Source organism: Choloepus didactylus, chromosome 14 (assembly GCF_015220235.1).
Source record: "Choloepus didactylus isolate mChoDid1 chromosome 14, mChoDid1.pri, whole genome shotgun sequence".
Taxonomy (NCBI): Eukaryota; Metazoa; Chordata; class Mammalia; order Pilosa; family Megalonychidae; genus Choloepus; species Choloepus didactylus.
The window spans coordinates 80,429,437-80,448,813 of record NC_051320.1 but is presented as its reverse complement, the minus strand read 5'-3'; the positions used below and the strand labels follow the sequence as shown (position 1 = coordinate 80,448,813).

Sequence of the window (19,377 nt, the reverse complement as noted above, 5' to 3'; positions counted from 1 at the left end):
CCCACCCAGCCACTTAGAGTGATTTTGTTCGAAATTAATTTGATTTGTTCTGCACAAGTCATGAGTAATTATTGATTCTTTTTTCATCTCTTAAAGATTTTGACCGACTACAGTTTTGTCCCAAAGACACGCAACTCAAGTAAGGAAATTTATTATCTTTAGAAATTATTGTAAAATCTTAAGAGTGATTTTTTAATAGCTTTTATCAGCTGAAAATGCAGTTAGATTAAGCATCAGAATGTTTACTTTTCTCCCATTGTATATCACAAGTTAATAACTTTTGCCCAATGTAAAAAAGTTAAATGAAACAAATTCCATTCATAAGGGATGGAAGCATATAGTTGATTATCTAAATTGGTTGTAATGATAGAAATAAGGGATGAGCTGTACATGATACTTTGTTTTTCATTTGTTTAACAAATGCATTCATACATGAACCATTCCAGTGGAACAAATTACATACAGTTTTGGGGGGTATGATTTAAGAGCAAGGAATATTAAAAATGGATTGTTAAGTTCAGTCACCAAAGCTGGAAAAGCATATTTTACTCATGCTGGGCATTAGATATGGTCAGTTTGGAACCCAAGAGTCCTTTAATAGGAGCCATATTGAGAGTGGTGGCTTCTAATAAAACTTCAAAGCTTCAAAAGCCTCAGGACCTCCTACAACCCATCACCTGTAGCTTTTAGTTAGAGCTCCTATCGTCACACTGGTGGGTCAGTGTTTTAGGCTGAAAAGAAAATTAGATCACAGGTCTAATTTAAAACATAAAGTATTTTGAATTTCAGACACAATGTCTTAATTATCAAGATGATAAAACATTAGAATTAGGTGCTAAAAGAGGTTAGTTATTCAGTCATTCAACAAATATTTATTGATTACTCCTTGCCAGAAACTGCTGGGAACTGAATATACAAAAATATAACTAAGGTATAATATTTGTCCCTAGAGATCTTTAAGAATAAACCACCTTCCATCCTGCTTAATGTCTTAGACATGAAGGAGAAGTCTGGACCAGGTCATCTAATAAGAGCCTGTCCAGCTTTATGGTAATGTTTATTAATCTCTCTGTGAGATGATCTTGATTAAACCAGTGACTTGATGGCCTGAATGCCAAAAATGTACTTCCTCCCTACCTCTTTCCCCCGCCCCACCGCAAACTAGATCCTGATTGGTCCAATCCAATTAATAATCACTGTAGTAAGGAGCATATTTACTAGTGGAGTGTGTCATACTCAAGACTTCACACACCAAAATTCTGGCATGTGAAAGTCCTTAACTTGAGTTAAACGTAATGGGTCAAAGTAATGTTCTGTGGACATTTTCAGACACTTTCAGAGCTGTTACGTTTGTGGTACATAATTTGCTGTGTTTCTCAGGGACATACGTCTGATCACTAAATCCCTATACCTCTCTTGAATGCGTGTAGATTAGCTCACTTAACCTTAAAAGTCCACATGTTCACAGTTAAATAGAAAAACAGTTATCTTTAGTAGAGTCTTTCTTATTAAGGTTAAGCCCATGGACATTATTCCTCAACTTCAGTGTCTGTTTCGGAAAGGATGAACCTGATGAGTCAAAAATACTGTATTATCAAGGGAGTTGCAGAGTCCCCCAAGATCTTGCCCATGTGAGTTTTCATTCAGAATGAGTTAAAGCTTATTTTGAAACAGCATAATTTTAGCATAATTTTTGCATTAAATTAAAACTGAGTGCATCTGTTCTTTTTTACTTCTCTGAGAACACATCATCATCAGAGCAAAATCAGAATTTAAAACAATATTTATAGCCGAATGTAGTTTATGTTAATCTGTAATAAAACAATCCTAAATCTATTCAGTAAATGATTATTGAGTGCCTCTTCAGTATGATACAGAAAAGAACAAGACTTGGTTTTTATGCCTTTACAGACAAGAAAAGACATAAATAGTAAAAATAGGTTGGAAAATTGTATCAAAAAGGTGTGTGGCTAGCAGAGGGAAAAACTAACTTTCTGGGGGAGTCAGGGATCCTTTGCTAAAGGGATGACGTGTGAGCAAGGCCTCTTCTAGAGCAGCTAAAGCTAAGACAAACTAAAGTTGGGTGGAAATCTGGAAAACATGGACAGTTAAACTGGAGATTTTTTTTTTAAATATATAACATTGAATGACTTAGTTGGTGAAATGAAGACACACCAGTAATATTCACAGTTGGATTATTAGTAAGGAAACAAGTATCCCTCCTCCCTCCTTTCTCCCCTACCATGTACAAATAGCATGCAGCCCCTTTCCTGTGTACTCATAGCACTCTACTTGTTTCAGCATTTCTCATAGTGTACTGAAAAGTAGGTTTTATGTTACTCCTTCCTCTCTCACAACATATACTAGTCTTGAAGTCCTTCAAAGGCACATACCGAGTCTTAGTCATGTTGTAGTTTCCAAAACATCTAGCATGGTAGTCTAGAACGTGGTAGGTACTCTGTAAATGTTTGATGAATGCTTAATAAAGAGTGAATGGTCTTTTTTATTCTTGTAGGGCAGCATATCAAAAAGGCTATAATTCATCTTTTGCTGTTGGGTCTATTCTTGGAAGAATTAAAGATGTTGGTCTCCTGTGCTTTTATAGCCTCTGAAAAAATGAGCCAATATATGATTTGTAGTTTGTTCTTTTGTTTTGTTTTTCTTTTTAAGTAAAAATGTAGTCAGAGGATAATTAAATAAGTGTAATGGATTAGGAGACAAGACAGAAAAAAAAAAACTAATGTGTAATAGACACAGTATCTGAAAATAATGTTGAGTAAAGTCAGTATATAACATGGAGTTAAAAGGATGATCTTTAAAATCAACAGAGCTTGGGTTTGAATCATAACTGCCAGTTAGTGGCTGTATAGCCCTTTGTAAACCTCAATCCCTCATCTTTTGAATGGGGATAATACTACCTAGATTTCGTAATATATGGTATGTAAAGCCCATAGGGCCATGCCTGGCACATATAAGTGTTCAGTAAATTATGGCAATTGTTACATGATTCTTATTAGAAATATTGCCATCCTAAAAGAAAACATTGACTATAGTTTTTGCTTGGGGCTTTTGAAAACCATCTTAAAAGAATAAGAGAGGAGGCGGGGCAAGATGGCAGACTGGTGAGCTGTATGTTTTAGTTACTCCTCCAGGAAAGTAGGTAAAAAGCCAGGAACTGCGTGGACTGGACACCACAGAGCAATCTGTCTTTGGGCATACTTCATACAACACTCATGAAAACGTGGAACTGCTGAGATCAGCGAAATCTGTAAGTTTTTGCGGCCAGGGGACCCGCGCCCCTCCCAGCCAGGCTCAGTCCCGGGGGAGGAGGGGCTGTCAGCTCCAGGAAGGAGAAGGGAGAATTGCAGTGGCTGCTCTTATCGGAAACTCATTCTACTGATTCAAACTCCAACCACAGATAGACTGAGGCCAGACACCAGAGACTCTGAGAGCAGCCAGCCCAGCAGAGAGGAGACAGGCATAGAAAAAAAACAACACGAAAAACTCCAAAATAAAAGCAGAGGATTTTTGGAGTTCTGGTGAACACAGAAAGGGGAAGGGCGGAGATCAGGCCTTGAGGCGCATATGCAAATCCCGAAGCAAGGCTGATCTCTCTGCCCTGGGCACCTTTCCTTAATGGCCCTGGTTGCTTTGTCTATTAGCATTTCAATAACCCATTAGATCTCTGAGGAGGGCCGTTTTTTTTTTTTGTTTTTTTTTTTTTTTTTTTTTTTTAAATCCTTTTTGCTTTTTCTAAAACAATTACTCTAAGAAGCTCAATACAGAAAGCTTCAAAGAATTGAAATTTGGGCACCTCAAGTCAAGAGCAGAACTAAGAGAGCTCTGAGACAAAAGGCAATAATCCAGTGGCTGAGAAAATTCACTAAACAACACAACTTCCCAAGAAAAGGGGGGTGTCCGCTCACAGCCACCATCCTGGTGGACAGGAAACACTCCTGCCCATCGCCAGCCCCATAGCCCAGAGCTGCCCCAGACAACCCAGTGTGACGGAAGTGCTTCAAATAACAGGCACACACCACAAAACTGGGCGTGGACATTAGCCTTCCCTGCAACCTCAGCTGAATGTCCCAGAGCTGGGAAGGGGGAGCAGTGTGAATTAACAGAGCCCCATTCAGCCATCATTTGAGCAGACTGGGAGCCTCCCAACACAGCCCAGCAGCCCAGAACTGCCCTGGGGGGACGGCACTCACCTGTGACATAGCACAGTCATCCCTCAACAGAGGACCCGGGGTGCACAGCCTGGAAGAGGGGCCCACTTGCAAGTCTCAGGAGCCATACGCCAATACCAAAGACTTGTGGGTCAGTGGCAGAGACAAACTGTGGCAGGACTGAACTGAAGGATTAGACTATTGCAGTAGCTTTAAAACTCTAGGATCATCAGGGAGATTTGATTGTTAGGGCCACCCCCCCTCCCCGACTGCCCAGAAACACGCCCCACATACAGGGCAGGCAACACCAACTACACACGCAAGCTTGGGACACCAATTGGGCCCCACAAGACTCACTCCCCCACTCACCAAAAAGGCTAAGCAGGGGAGATCTGGCTTGTGGAGAACAGGTGGCTCGTGGACGCCACCTGCTGGTTAGTTAGAGAAAGTGTACTCCACGAAGCTGTAGATCTGATAAATTAGAGATAAGGACTTCAACTGGTCTACAAACCCTAAAAGAACCCTATCAAGGTCAGCAAATGCCACGAGGCCAAAAACAACAGAAAATTATAAAGCATATGAAAAAACCAGACGATATGGATAACCCAAGCCCAAGCACCCAAATCAAAAGACCAGAAGAGACACACCTAGAGCAGCTACTCAAAGAACTAAAGATGAACAATGAGACCCTAGTACGGGATATGAAGGAAATCAAGAAGACCCTAGAAGAGCATAAAGAAGACATTGCAAGACTAAATAAAAAAATGGATGATCTTATGGAAATTAAAGAAACTGTTGACCAAATTAAAAAGATTCTGGACACTCATAGTACAAGACTAGAGGAAGTTGAACAACGAATCAGTGACCTGGAAGATGACAGAATGGAAAATGAAAGCATAAAAGAAAGAATGGGGAAAAAAATTGAAAAACTCGAAATGGACCTCAGGGATATGATAGATAATATGAAACGTCCGAATATAAGACTCATTGGTGTCCCAGAAGGGGAAGAAAAGGGTAAAGGTCTAGAAAGAGTATTCAAAGAAATTGTTGGGGAAAACTTCCCAAATCTTCTAAACAACATAAATACACAAATCATAAATGCTCAGCGAACTCCAAATAGAATAAATCCAAAAAAACCCACTCCGAGACATATACTGATCACACTGTCAAACATAGAAGAGAAGGAGCAAGTTCTGAAAGCAGCAAGAGAAAAGCAATTCACCACATACAAAGGAAACAGCATAAGACTAAGTAGTGACTACTCAGCAGCCACCATGGAGGCGAGAAGGCAGTGGCACGATATATTTAAAATTCTGAGTGAGAGGAATTTCCAGCCAAGAATACTTTATCCAGCAAAGCTCTCCTTCAAATTTGAGGGAGAGCTTAAATTTTTCACAGACAAAGAAATGCTGAGAGAATTTGCTAACAAGAGACCTGCCCTACTGGAGATACTAAAGGGAGCCCTACAGACAGAGAAACAAAGACAGGACAGAGAGACTTGGAGAAAGGTTCAGTACTAAAGAGATTCGGTATGGGTACAATAAAGGATATTAATAGAGAGAGGGAAAATATGGCAAACATAATCCAAAGGATAAGATGGCCGATTCAAGAAATGCCTTCACGGTTTTAACGTTGAATGTAAATGGATTAAACTCCCCAGTTAAAAGATATAGATTCGCAGAATGGATCAAAAAAAATGAACCATCAATATGTTGCATACAAGAGACTCATCTTAGACACAGGGACACAAAGAAACTGAAAGTGAAAGGATGGAAAAAAATATTTCATGCAAGCTACAGCCAAAAGAAAGCAGGTGTAGCAATATTAATCTCAGATAAAATAGACTTCAAATGCAGGGATGTTTTGAGAGACAAAGAAGGCCACTACATACTAATAAAAGGGGCAATTCAGCAAGAAGAAATAACAATCGTAAATGTCTATGCACCCAATCAAGGTGCCACAAAATACATGAGAGAAACATTGGCAAAACTAAAGGAAGCAATTGATGTTTCCACAATAATTGTGGGAGACTTCAACACATCACTCTCTCCTATAGATAGATCAACCAGACAGAAGACCAATAAGGAAACTGAAAACCTAAACAATCTGATAAATGAATTAGATTTAACAGACATCTACAGGACATTACATCCCAAATCAACAGGATACACATACTTTTCTAGTGCTCACGGAACTTTCTCCAGAATAGATCATATGCTGGGACATAAAACAAGCCTCAATAAATTTAAAAAGATTGAAATTATTCAAAGCACATTCTCTGACCACAATGGAATACAATTAGAAGTCAATAACCATCAGAGACTTAGAAAATTCACAAATACCTGGAGGTTAAACAACACACTCCTAAACAATCAGTGGGTTAAAGAAGAAATAGCAAGAGAAATTGCTAAATATATAGAGACGAATGAAAATGAGAACACAACATACCAAAACCTATGGGATGCAGCAAAAGCAGTGCTAAGGGGGAAATTTATAGCACTAAACGCATATATTAAAAAGGAAGAAAGAGCCAAAATCAAAGAACTAATGGATCAACTGAAGAAGCTAGAAAATGAACAGCAAACCAATCCTAAACCAAGTACAAGAAAAGAAATAACAAGGATTAAAGCAGAAATAAATGACATAGAGAACAAAAAAACAATAGAGAGGATAAATATCACCAAAAGTTGGTTCTTTGAGAAGATCAACAAGATTGACAAGCCCCTAGCTAGACTGACAAAATCAAAAAGAGAGAAGACCCATATAAACAAAATAATGAATGAAAAAGGTGACATAACTGCAGATCCTGAAGAAATTAAAAAAATTATAAGAGGATACTATGAACAACTGTATGGCAACAAACTGGATAATGTAGAAGAAATGGACAATTTCCTGGAAACATATGAACAACCTAGACTGACCAGAGAAGAAATAGAAGACCTCAACCAACCCATCACAAGCAAAGAGATCCAATCAGTCATCAAAAATCTTCCCACAAATAAATGCCCAGGGCCAGATGGCTTCACAGGGGAATTCTACCAAACTTTCCAGAAAGAACTGACACCAATCTTACTCAAACTCTTTCAAAACAGTGAAAAAAATGGAACACTACCTAACTCATTTTATGAAGCTAACATCAATCTAATACCAAAACCAGGCAAAGATGCTACAAAAAAGGAAAACTACCGGCCAATCTCCCTAATGAATATAGATGCAAAAATCCTCAACAAAATACTTGCAAATCGAATCCAAAGACACATTAAAAAAATCATACACCATGACCAAGTGGGGTTCATTCCAGACATGCAAGGATGGTTCAACATAAGAAAAACAATCAATGTATTACAACACATTAAAAACTCGAAAGGGAAAAATCAATTGATCATCTCAATAGATGCTGAAAAAGCATTTGACAAAATCCAACATCCCTTTTTGATAAAAACACTTCAAAAGGTAGGAATTGAAGGAAACTTCCTCAACATGATAAAGAGCATATATGAAAAACCCACAGCCAGCATAGTACTCAATGGTGAGAGACTGAAAGCCTTCCCTCTAAGATCAGGAACAAGACAAGGATGCCCGCTGTCACCACTGTTATTCAACATTGTGCTGGAAGTGCTAGCCAGGGCAATCCGGCAAGACAAAGAAATAAAAGGCATCCAAATTGGAAAAGAAGAAGTAAAACTGTCATTGTTTGCAGATGATATGATCTTATATCTAGAAAACCCTGAGAAATCAACGATACACCTACTAGAGCTAATAAACAAATTTAGCAAAGTAGCGGGATACAAGATTAATGCACATAAGTCAGTAATGTTTCTATATGCTAGAAATGAACAAACTGAAGAGACACTCAAGAAAAAGATACCATTTTCAATAGCAACTAAAAAAATCAAGTACCTAGGAATAAACTTAACCAAAGATGGAAAAGACCTATACAAAGAAAACTACATAACTCTACTAAAAGAAATAGAAGGGGACTTTAAAAGATGGAAAAATATTCCATGTTCATGGATAGGAAGGCTAAATGTCATTAAGATGTCAATTCTACCCAAACTCATCTACAGATTCAATGCAATCCCAATCAAAATTCCAACAACCTACTTTGCAGACTTGGAAAAGCTAGTTATCAAATTTATTTGGAAAGGGAAGATGCCTCGAATTGCTAAAGACACTCTAAAAAAGAAAAACGAAGTGGGAGGACTTACACTCCCTGACTTTGAAGCTTATTATAAAGCCACAGTTGCCAAAACAGCATGGTACTGGCACAAAGATAGACATATAGATCAATGGAATCGAATTGAGAATTCAGAGATAGACCCTCAGATCTATGGCCGACTGATCTTTGATAAGGCCCCCAAAGTCACCGAACTGAGCCATAATGGTCTTTTCAACAAATGGGGCTGGGAGAGTTGGATATCCATATCCAAAAGAATGAAAGAGGACCCCTACCTCACCCCCTACACAAAAATTAACTCAAAATGGACCAAAGATCTCAATATAAAAGAAAGTACCATAAAACTCCTAGAAGATAATGTAGGAAAACATCTTCAAGACCTTGTATTAGGAGGCCACTTCCTAGACTTTACACCCAAAGCACAAGCAACAAAAGAGAAAATAGATAAATGGGAACTCCTCAAGCTTAGAAGTTTCTGCACCTCAAAGGAATTTCTCAAAAAGGTAAAGAGGCAGCCAACTCAATGGGAAAAAATTTTTGGAAACCATGTATCTGACAAAAGACTGATATCTTGCATATACAAAGAAATCCTACAACTCAATGACAATAGTACAGACAGCCCAATTATAAAATGGGCAAAAGATATGAAAAGACAGTTCTCTGAAGAGGAAATACAAATGGCCAAGAAACACATGAAAAAATGTTCAGCTTCACTAGCTATTAGAGAGATGCAAATTAAGACCACAATGAGATACCATCTAACACCGGTTAGAATGGCTGCCATTAAACAAACAGGAAACTACAAATGCTGGAGGGGATGTGGAGAAATTGGAACTCTTATTCATTGTTGGTGGGACTGTATAATGGTTCAGCCACTCTGGAAGTCAGTCTGGCAGTTCCTTAGAAAACTAGAGATAGAGCTACCATTCGATCCAGCGACTGCACTTCTCGGGATATACCCGGAAGATCGGAAAGCAGTGACACGAACAGATATCTGCACGCCAATGTTCATAGCAGCATTATTCACAATTGCCAAGAGATGGAAACAACCCAAATGTCCTTCAACAGATGAGTGGATAAATAAAATGTGGTATATACACACGATGGAATACTACGCGGCAGTAAGAAGGAACGATCTGGTGAAACATATGACAACATGGATGAACCTTGAAGACATAATGCTGAGCGAAATAAGCCAGGCACAAAAAGAGAAATATTATATGCTACCACTAATGTGAACTTTGAAAAATGTAAAACAAATGGTTTATAATTTAGAATGTAGGGGAACTAGCAGTAGAGAGCAATTAAGGAAGGGGGAACAATAATCCAAGAAGAACAGATAAGCTATTTAACGTTCTGGGGATGCCCAGAAATGACTATGGTCTGTTAATTTCTGATGGATGTAGTAGGAACAAGTTCACTGAAATGTTGCTATAGTATGTAACTTTCTTGGGGTAAAGTAGGAACATGTTGGAAGTTAAGCAGTTATCTTAGGTTAGTTGTCTTTTTCTTACTCCCTTGCTATGGTCTCTTTGAAATGTTCTTTTATTGTATGTTTGTTTTCTTTTTAACTTTTTTTTTCATACAGTTGATTTGAAAAAAGAAGGGAAAGTTAAAAAAAAAAAAAAAAAGTAAAAAGACAAACAAGGAAAAAAAAAAAAAAAAAGATGTAGTGCCCCCTTGGGGAGCCTGTGGAGAATGCAGGGGTGTTCGCCTACCCCACCTCCATGGTTGCTAACATGACCACAGACATAGGGGACTGGTGGTTTGATGGGTTGAGCCCTCTACCATAAGTTTTACCCTTGGGAAGACGGTTGCTGCAAAGGAGAGGCTAGGCCTCCCTGTATTTGTGCCTAAGAGTCTCCTCCTGAATGCCTCTTTGTTGCTCAGATGTGGCCCTCTCTCTCTGGCTAAGCCAACTTGAAAGGTGAAATCACTGCCCTCCCCCCTACGTGGGATCAGACACCCAGGGAAGTGAATCTCCCTGGCAACGTGGAATATGACTCCCGGGGAGGAATGTAGACCCGGCATCGTGGGATGGAGAACATCTTCTTGACCAAAAGGGGGATGTGAAAGGAAATGAAATAAGCTTCAGTGGCAGAGAGATTCCAAAACGAGCCGAGAGATCACTCTGGTGGGCACTCTTACGCACACTTTAGACAACCTTTTTTAGGTTCTAAAGAATTGGGGTAGCTGGTGGTGGATACCTGAAACTATTAAACTACAACCCAGAACCCATGAATCTCGAAGACAGTTGTATAAAAATGTAGCTTATGAGGGGTGACAGTGGGATTGGGAATGCCATAAGGACCAAACTCCACTTTGTCTAGTTTATGGATCGATGTGTAGAAAAGTAGGGGAAGCAAACAAACAGACAAAGGTACCTAGTGTTCTTTTTTACTTCAATTGCTCTTTTTCACTCTAATTATTATTCTTGTTATTTTTGTGTGTGTGCTAATGAAGGTGTCAGGGATTGATTTAGGTGATGAATGTACAACTATGTAATGGTACTGTAAACAATCGAAAGTACAATTTGTTTTGTATGACTGCGTGGTATGTGAATATATCTCAATAAAATGATGATTAAAAAAAAAAAAAAAAAAAAAAAAAAAAAAAGCCAACCCATTTCAGGGTTGCTGCTTTGAGCAGCCTAGGAAAATAAAACACCCCCCTAGAAACAGTCTTTTTTATTCATGGTTTTTATGTTTATATAAAGTCAGAGATTAAAGGTTAGCCTTGATGTTAGGCACCAAGCATATCTTTTTAATATAATGTGCTTCTCCTAACTAAAAAGCAGAAACAGGAATAATGCCCAATGCATAGCCTATTTCTGAGTGATTTATTGATTTGTTTTCCCAAGAAGTTCTAAGTAATTATGTTCTTTCTTCCACCCGGACCTTGCTAAAATAAAAACTGAAATATGAAAAAAAAAAAAAAAAAAAAAGAATAAGAAAGAGAAGCCAAGCATGAGAATAAGGGAAAGGTTTATTCTTTCAGCCATAGCCTGTTACTTTCAGTTTCTTTGCCCTATGCTACACTCCTTTTCTTGTTGGAAGTTAGAGCTCTTTGTCTTTTGGGAAGAAGGAATTTGTTTTAGGCTTTTCTTGGAGCTTTAAATGTCAGTACTTTTTTTTTTTCTTTCTTTTTTTTTTATTTAAATAAGACATCAGGCAAGGTTTCAAAATAGTTTTGGGGGATTTAGATGATTCTAGATGTGAGAATTTGAGGCCATCTCTGCTATTAGCCAGTTTAGGGGAGGAATTGCCACTCTGTGCTAAAGTATACATACCAGTGTGATTCATTGTGGTTTTTGGATTCAACATGTCGGGTGTACGCTCCACCAGGCAGGTAGGGAGCAAGAAGTTACAGTGATCTCTGGGAATTGTACTATATGAGTGGAGCTATAGCAGTTGGTTAAGCAAGAATGGGGATTGGGGAGTTTGTATTTGACTTTTCAAGAGCATGAACCCAGGTAGGAGGCCTGGAGGAGGAGGAAGCTGGTTATCTTATGTAAGCAGGTGTCAGGAGTGGTCACTGAGGGACCTAATGATAGGGTCTAAGATGCTGAGGCATCATGACAATGCAGAACCCCTTATATTACTACTAACCTTGGAGATGCTGAGGCAGCATGATGGTGTGAAAAGTCCCTACTTTAATTCACTACATCCTTTAAAAGCATTTGTCATTTGATGTTAAGCATCAGTTATCCTCATTCTGTATCATTTGTTGTTTTTTTTTTTTTGGCCACTTAGCTTCCTTATGAGACTTAGCTAGCTTGAGCTCATGGACCTTTCTTTTTTCAAATTATGAAAATTCTGTAGGCATATTCTTGGGCATATTTTTTTCATAAATTGTACTTTTGCCACTCTGCAATAAGGGCTAATTTCCAAGCTGACCATTAGTTTCAGTACATCTGTGGCTTTCTCCATGGAAAAAAAAATCAGCAGAAGGTGCTGAGCACATAGACTGTCTGCTCTCAGTAGCCAGAAGCCAAATGTATAGGCAAGTTTACATAATCGCCGGAGCACACTTAATTGCTGACATTTGAATTACTTTACAGGCTGTGGAAAGAGGAACTGTAATAGTTATTAGTCTTCCAAGTATTCATTGGTATATCCTACACTGCTAAATTTTAGCACTTTAAAACAATATTTTTACTTATTCTAGCCTAGCAGAATTTGAAAAGAAGGCTATTTAAAAACTGAAACAATGACCTCACTAGAGACATAGACCAGCAATTTTAAAGACTATTTCTAAAAATATATACTTCCAGTTCTAATTAATTTAATTTATAAATTAAATTATATCTATTAATTATATACAATTTAATTAATAAAAATTATGCATCTGGAAAATAGTTGTCCTGCATTTAAGGAGATATAAGATATAGACATAAATAGTAAAAGAGGTTTAGGTAAAATACAGGGAAATTACTTCTTAAAATTAAAGAACCCAGAAGAGCTAAGCTCATTTAAATAAGCCACCTATCATAACTCCTGGTTTCAGTTAAAACTATATGAGCATGAATGAGAATGAGAGGGCTATGCTGAAATAAAAAACTAAACACCCCACCCCATTATAGCCTCTGAATGGTGTCATATTTTGAGATCAGGAGAGGCTTCTTTGAAATAATTAGTTTTTAGGTTGTTTGGGCTGGGACTTGGAGATAGAGCAATTAAGTTCTGGTTTCAAGTTTGACACTTCATGTATTAAGATTTTAAAGAAGGTACCTTAACCTTTCTGACACCAGTTATTGTCCTATCCTAGGGTTACATTGATCAAATGAGATAATGGTGTGTGGCAACTGAAAAACTACAAAGTACTCTAAAAATATTAAGGGCTGCCATTTTATTGTGTAATTGTCATTTTTCAGAAAAATAGTATAATTCATTTGGGGGCTATCTAACAAATATTTGGATTTATTTTTAAGGGAAACCTTATTTTTGCCCAGTGTCAATAATTTCTAACAGTACATAGAAAATTGGTTACAAAATGGCTTTGCACTTCAGTGAACTGAATCTCACTGATGGCACTCAGTCAGCTAGTGTGACAGGGGGCCATCAGCATGCACTGTGCCACCAACACATGCTGTAGGAATGGGATGTTGCAGGATACGGTATGGATGTCCCTTCTTTTGCTGAGGTTTGGTAGGAAAACTAGTTAAAAACATTATAGCGGGAACAGAATATCCCCAGTCACTCTAAATATAAACCTGGTACCTCTTTACTTCTAAAGATCAATAGTGAAGTGCTACCTATTTATCCAGCAGTCATAATGGAAAAACTAAGAAACATTTCTGAAAATAATTTTATAAAGACTCAGTTTTTTTTTTCTTGCTAGAAAATGAAGTATCCTTTTCCAGCAGCTGCATGTTATAAAAGCCCTGTGCTAAGCATGATAGAACTAAATGTCTGAATTCACTATTTTTGTCCTATAATTTCAAAAGAATAAAATTATTTTTCTCATGCTAAAATAAAATTTTAAACAGTTTTTTTTGCATTATGCAGATATTTTGAAAAACAGTTTGAACTTTCAGAACAAACAAAATTACCAATGTTTCTTCATTGTCGAAACTCACACGCTGAATTTTTTGGTGAGTTAAAGTTAATATCTCAATTTAAACATTTTTCAGTAAGCAAGCTTTTCATTAAAAGTCCTTTCTATTTTTAATTCATAGACATAATGAAAAGAAATAGAGATCGGTGTGTAGGTGGAGTGGTGAGTATAAAATCGTTTTTCATGTGTGTTGCACAAAAGCATCTTGGTTGTTAAGGTTATCCCCTAAAGTGATTCTCCTCTCAGCAATAACATTATTAAGGTGGTTCTCCCATTATTTGAAAGGCATGTAAATTTGACTTTTGATTCTATGGGCCAGATGTGATATGAACATAAATTATATTGTTTTAAGTCTTAAGGTGTTTTCCATAAATATTATCTGCCCACCACTTAACATATGAATCCACAATAGTGATTTTTTTTAAGCTTTTTTTGGATCATGGTCTCCTTTGAGACAGAAAATGCTTATATATACACATTTTTATATATAATTACAGGAGACTCACTGGTCTCCAGTGAACAAGCTGTTATCCAGGTATACGAAATCAGTTATATGGTGCCAACTAAGGAAAGAGGAAATAGCATTGAGCACTTCCTGCATACCTACAGTGTGTTGCTTTGACAGTTTCATACGTATGTTTTCTGCATCGCTATGGTGTTAATATTACTGTGCATTTTAATCTTATTAACCCTGTACTTCGGAAATGAGTCTTTAATGCCCTTGGGATACTGGTGGCACTTATTTTAACCTTCAGACACTACCTCTTGGCCCATTTGCTTTATTTCTAAATCAGGATTTAGAACTTGGTTGATTCTATAATAGTTTTAAAAAATTAACAACAGCAACAACAAATCCAGTTTAAATGTTTGCCTTTTATCAAAAAAGAAACTGCCAAATAAAAAATTAAAACTAACTTTCTGAAGTGGTTTATGAGAAATCACATTTAACAGAGGCTGTTTTCTAGTCAACCAGAATTGCTAAGGGAAAGAATATACACTTTAGGAGAAGCTGTGTAATAGTTTTCTTTATTGACTCAGTATAAATGTAATGTCACTTATTAGGTGACCTTATTTTTTAAAGGAAAGTTTTCAGTTGTTTGTTTTTGATTACCTAAATGCATCCTAACTACGAAAGCTATGCCTTAACCACTGTGTCTTTGAAGGAAACATCATCTTCAATCCTTTTTTGCCTGCTGAGCTGATATTGACTATATGACAATTTCCCAATTTCTAGCAGCATTACCTCTGTAGTTGCAAATATTAAAACTTGCCTCTTTAAAGACTTCTCTTCTAGAAAAAAAAATGTCCTATAATAGAAAAATTGAATGATATTTAAAAATTTTATAACACTTAAAACCTTTCTTCATGCTTTTGCCTAAGAATATGGTCATGCACTTCCCGAATGCCCCCTTCCTGGAAGTATTTGCAATAATGGTAGTGCAGAGACATAAACACAGCCACTGCACAGAGAAAGTCTAAGCAGCTAACTCCTTCTCATATGTCAGCTGAAATGATGACAGGTTTTAACTGTGAAATTTGATTTGAAAATAAAAATCATAGGGGTTGCTCCATTTTAAACCCTGCATCCTAAAAACCCTTACATGCATCTGTATTTTTGCTTGGTAAGTCTAAGAATGTTATTTAGAATTTTAAAGAAAGTAGTTATTTTAATAATACACCTTTGTGTCCCTAGGTGCACTCATTTGATGGTACCAAGGAAGCAGCAGCTGCTTTGATTGACTTGGATCTTTACATAGGATTTAATGGTTGGTACGTTCTTAGCTTTTCTTTAATTTTTATACTAAGCAACTTTCTTAAATTGTTTCACAGTGACTTGATTAAAGATTTCAGATTAGTTTTAGTAAGTCTGTACATGTTTTGCATTGATCTTTGCTTGGAAATTTCAGTATTTATGCAAGTAATTAACAGTACATTACTATTAAAAGTTAAAGCTTTAAAGTTACAGACTACTACCCTGTGTTCTAATAATGGAAAACAATTTTGGGTTGAGATAAACAGCTAGCTTGCTTTAGCAATCCAGTTCATTCTCTTAGGTCATTTTATACCTTTAACACATGTGTTCATGGTATCAGATATACACAAGTGATGTCTGGGGAAAGTTATACTGTTACACACGTATCTTATATATTGGTGTCAACCAAGAAACTGAGGCTCATGAAAGTTAAGAAACAGGTATGAAGTTATTGATGAGTATGAGAACCAGTACTTAAACCTGTGTCCTCTGACTTCTTATTCTGTGATCTTTCCGCTAAAATCCTACACTGAACCACATGCACTCGCTAGTCTTTAAGCTAGCACAGCTAGGTACCTGGGCTCATTTTCTTCCAAATGCATAAGTTTCCACCAGTGTCTTTTCACAAGTGTAGTTTACCAAGTGAATTGCAAAATAGTGTGAGACTTGGTTCCCATCTTCAGTGTTTTATTCCCTTAAAATAACTACTTTTCTGATTATATTTAGTTCTGAAATCTCCTTAGTAAAAGAGAATTACTTATTTTCTCTAGAGTTCAGACTTACATAAATGTCCTGGATGCTTTCAGTTTAAAAAATAATTATATTTATAAATTAATATGCAAAGGAATATATACATATGGATTAAAGTCAAGAAACACTAAAAAGACTTATAAACAAATATCAGTCCTCACAGCCTGTCCCCCACCCTAAGTCAGCCTTCCAGAGGCAACAACTTTGCTATTTATCTCCATATTTCAAAATAACAGCATATACTGTTATTAACTCTTGATTAATCCCTTTTGTCTAGTGTCATTAAGATACATGAGGATTTTAGTTCTTTTATCTTGTACGATCCCACCACCTCCAATATTTCCTTCATATTCTTCTCGTATAGTCACTAAGAATGACTCAACTCTCATTGTGTTATTGAGAGTACTTTTTGTTTATAGTAACATTCAGTGTTTACATTATTATGTCTATGTACATAGACATTTTGTCTATATAAATATTTTTGATTCTTGTACCATGTGGTATAACATGCTTGCATTTCTTTTCTTGTACTATTTTTATTTACCCAAAGTATCTTGCATCATGTTTTCATTTACCCAGCTTTCTTCAAAATTCAAAGCCCTCTTAAACACTTTCCAACAGCTCTGTAAAATGCCGTTATTTTTCCAAATAAGGAAAACGATCTAATCAGTTCTAAACCCTTCTATCTTTCTACATTAATTTGGATTATTGTCTCTTCTGGATCAAATTCCTGTTTTTAAATTCCATGTATTCCTTTTTCTTGTTTTGGGAGAACACATCCTTCAATAACTTCCTGGGAACATATTTATGGAAGTAAAATTTTTGAGACTTTATATGTTTGAAAAATGAATATATTTTACTGGATAAGGGAAAAAAAAAAAAAACACCTCTACCTTGACAGTTTTTCTGGGTATAAAATTCTAGGTTCCAGTGTTGATAGGAAATAGGTTCCTATTCTGATTTCCAATCCTTTCCATGTGACCTACCTTCCCCCCCCCCCCACACTGTGGAAGCTTTTAGTTCTTTATCTCTGGTATTATGAAATTTCACAGTTTTGTTTGTTTGCCATTAGATGTACTGCTCTCCACTAGCCTCATTCAGCTGTAGGTTCGCGTTCATCAATCCTGATTTTTCTTTTTTTCCTGTTCATTCTTTGAAACTTCGAGGCTGATACTGATATTCTTATCTTTTTTTCCCCTACAACTTCCATCTCTATTTTGCTTTCTACTTCAAAAAAATTGCTTGATCTTTCAACCTCTTTTATGACACTTACTTCAGCTTTTGTTTTTAATCTCTAGTAGCTCTCTTGTCCTGACTTTTTTTCATACCATAATAAAAAGAGTGTTTCTGATTCAAGATGGCAACCTGGACAGACATTTCCCCCATCATTCTTAAATCCTACTAAAATAAAATTATAGCTATTCAGAAAAAGGAAAGAATTTATTCAGGTAAATGCAGAAAGGCAGAGTTTTTGCCAGTGGAGAAGAGTACTATAGATATTTGAAAGAAAGGTGAAACTGGTAGAGAAAGCTTAGACTATACCAGCAAAGGGCTTCAGAGGACATGGAAGCAAACCTACCAGAAAGGATCCCAAGAGAGGAAGCAAACCTACCAGAAAGAATCCCAAGAGAGGCTTTGGGCTTAGAATTAGTGAGAAATGGGGCCAAAATAGGGTGATTAATTGAAGGGCTCTATATGGGACAGATATCATTCCCCATACCACTCTTGACCATAGAGTACAAAAGCAGTAAGCATTTATGCCTAGAGGAAAAAAATAAGAATTTTTTTTCTCAAGAAAACTAGATAAATCTCAGAAAGCATTTAGAGAAGCAATAACCTAGCAATCACCTCCCTATCCTCTCACCCTAAAATGAAGTTGCAAGTCAATATGCCCAGTCCTAGTCTGTCTCACAATAAATTCCCAGTAAGAATCCCTATTCAGAAGAAAAATGGCAAATAGTCTTACTTACACAGGTGCAAAGGAGACCCAATACTGGCAACCCAAGCTCCTTAATATAAATGAGTAACCAAGGACCACTTAACTGATGAGGTGAACTAGCAGCATGAAAGAGAAAGGCCAAGATAAATTTAAAAAATAAAAAATAAAAAAAATAACCCCAGAGGAAACATAATTCAGGGAAAAACCTATTAGAGATATACTAGAGTGAGATCTAATATAGTGAGAGATCTTAGATCCATAAAATATGAACAGAATGCTATGAGAAAAATATCAAAAGAATAAGAGCTCCTTCAAGATTAAAAGTTAATGGGGTATTAAAAGTCACCATTAGAGGAAGCTAGGGAACCAACACATTAAACAGAAACATTTTTCCTATACAAACTACCATGGGGTACCAGATAGTAAACATAGAGAATTTTCTCTATGTAGAAGTTCTTATAGCTAATCAATGAAGAAGGATTTATAGAATTATAATAATAATTTGCAACTCACGATGAACTAATAGATCTAGGCATTGAGCCTCCATGGCCATTTCCAATCATATTATATCTAGAGGAAGATCACACCACCACCTATGAAATCATTTTGCCAAAAAGAAATCTAACTGAATCTGATCAAGCATCTAGATAGATCTAATTTTAGGATATACAGAAGACAGAGGAACCTGTTAAACTGCATCACTGGGATGAAATCAGCAAAACCAAGAATGTAGGAAATTCTTTAGGTAAACAGCTTGGTTTCTCAACAAATAACTTTTAAGGGGGAAAAATAAATGTAGAAGAACTTCTACATTTAAAAGACTTAGACATTGACAACTGCAATTGCAATGTGTGGACCTCATTTGGATCCTAATCCGAACACACTTGAAAAGAATGTAAACCATTGAGATAATGGGAAATTTGAATACTGGATATTTTATGATTAAAGAACTGGCGATTTCTGAGACCTAATAGTGTTGCAGTTATTTTTAAAAGCCTTATGGGGGATTTTGGGAAGATGGCAAACTAGGAAG

General features: G+C 36.7%; 1 protein-coding gene and 1 long non-coding RNA gene across 7 annotated transcripts in view; one reads left to right on the top strand and one right to left on the bottom strand.

Annotated features, from left to right (window-relative positions):
* TATDN1 (TatD DNase domain containing 1) overlaps nt 1-19,377 on the top strand; it is a 49,867-nt gene that overhangs the window by 16,567 nt on the left and 13,923 nt on the right. For all 6 annotated transcript variants that reach the window (XM_037803457.1, XM_037803456.1, XM_037803461.1 and 3 more), the window contains 4 exons: nt 97-139; nt 13,854-13,939; nt 14,024-14,064; nt 15,596-15,672. In XM_037803457.1, coding sequence (XP_037659385.1) covers nt 97-139; nt 13,854-13,939; nt 14,024-14,064; nt 15,596-15,672 — 247 coding nt within the window. The remainder of the gene's footprint in view (nt 1-96; nt 140-13,853; nt 13,940-14,023; nt 14,065-15,595; nt 15,673-19,377) is intronic.
* Nucleotides 1-19,377, bottom strand: part of LOC119509441 — a 35,434-nt gene that overhangs the window by 2,942 nt on the left and 13,115 nt on the right. The window lies entirely within an intron of this gene.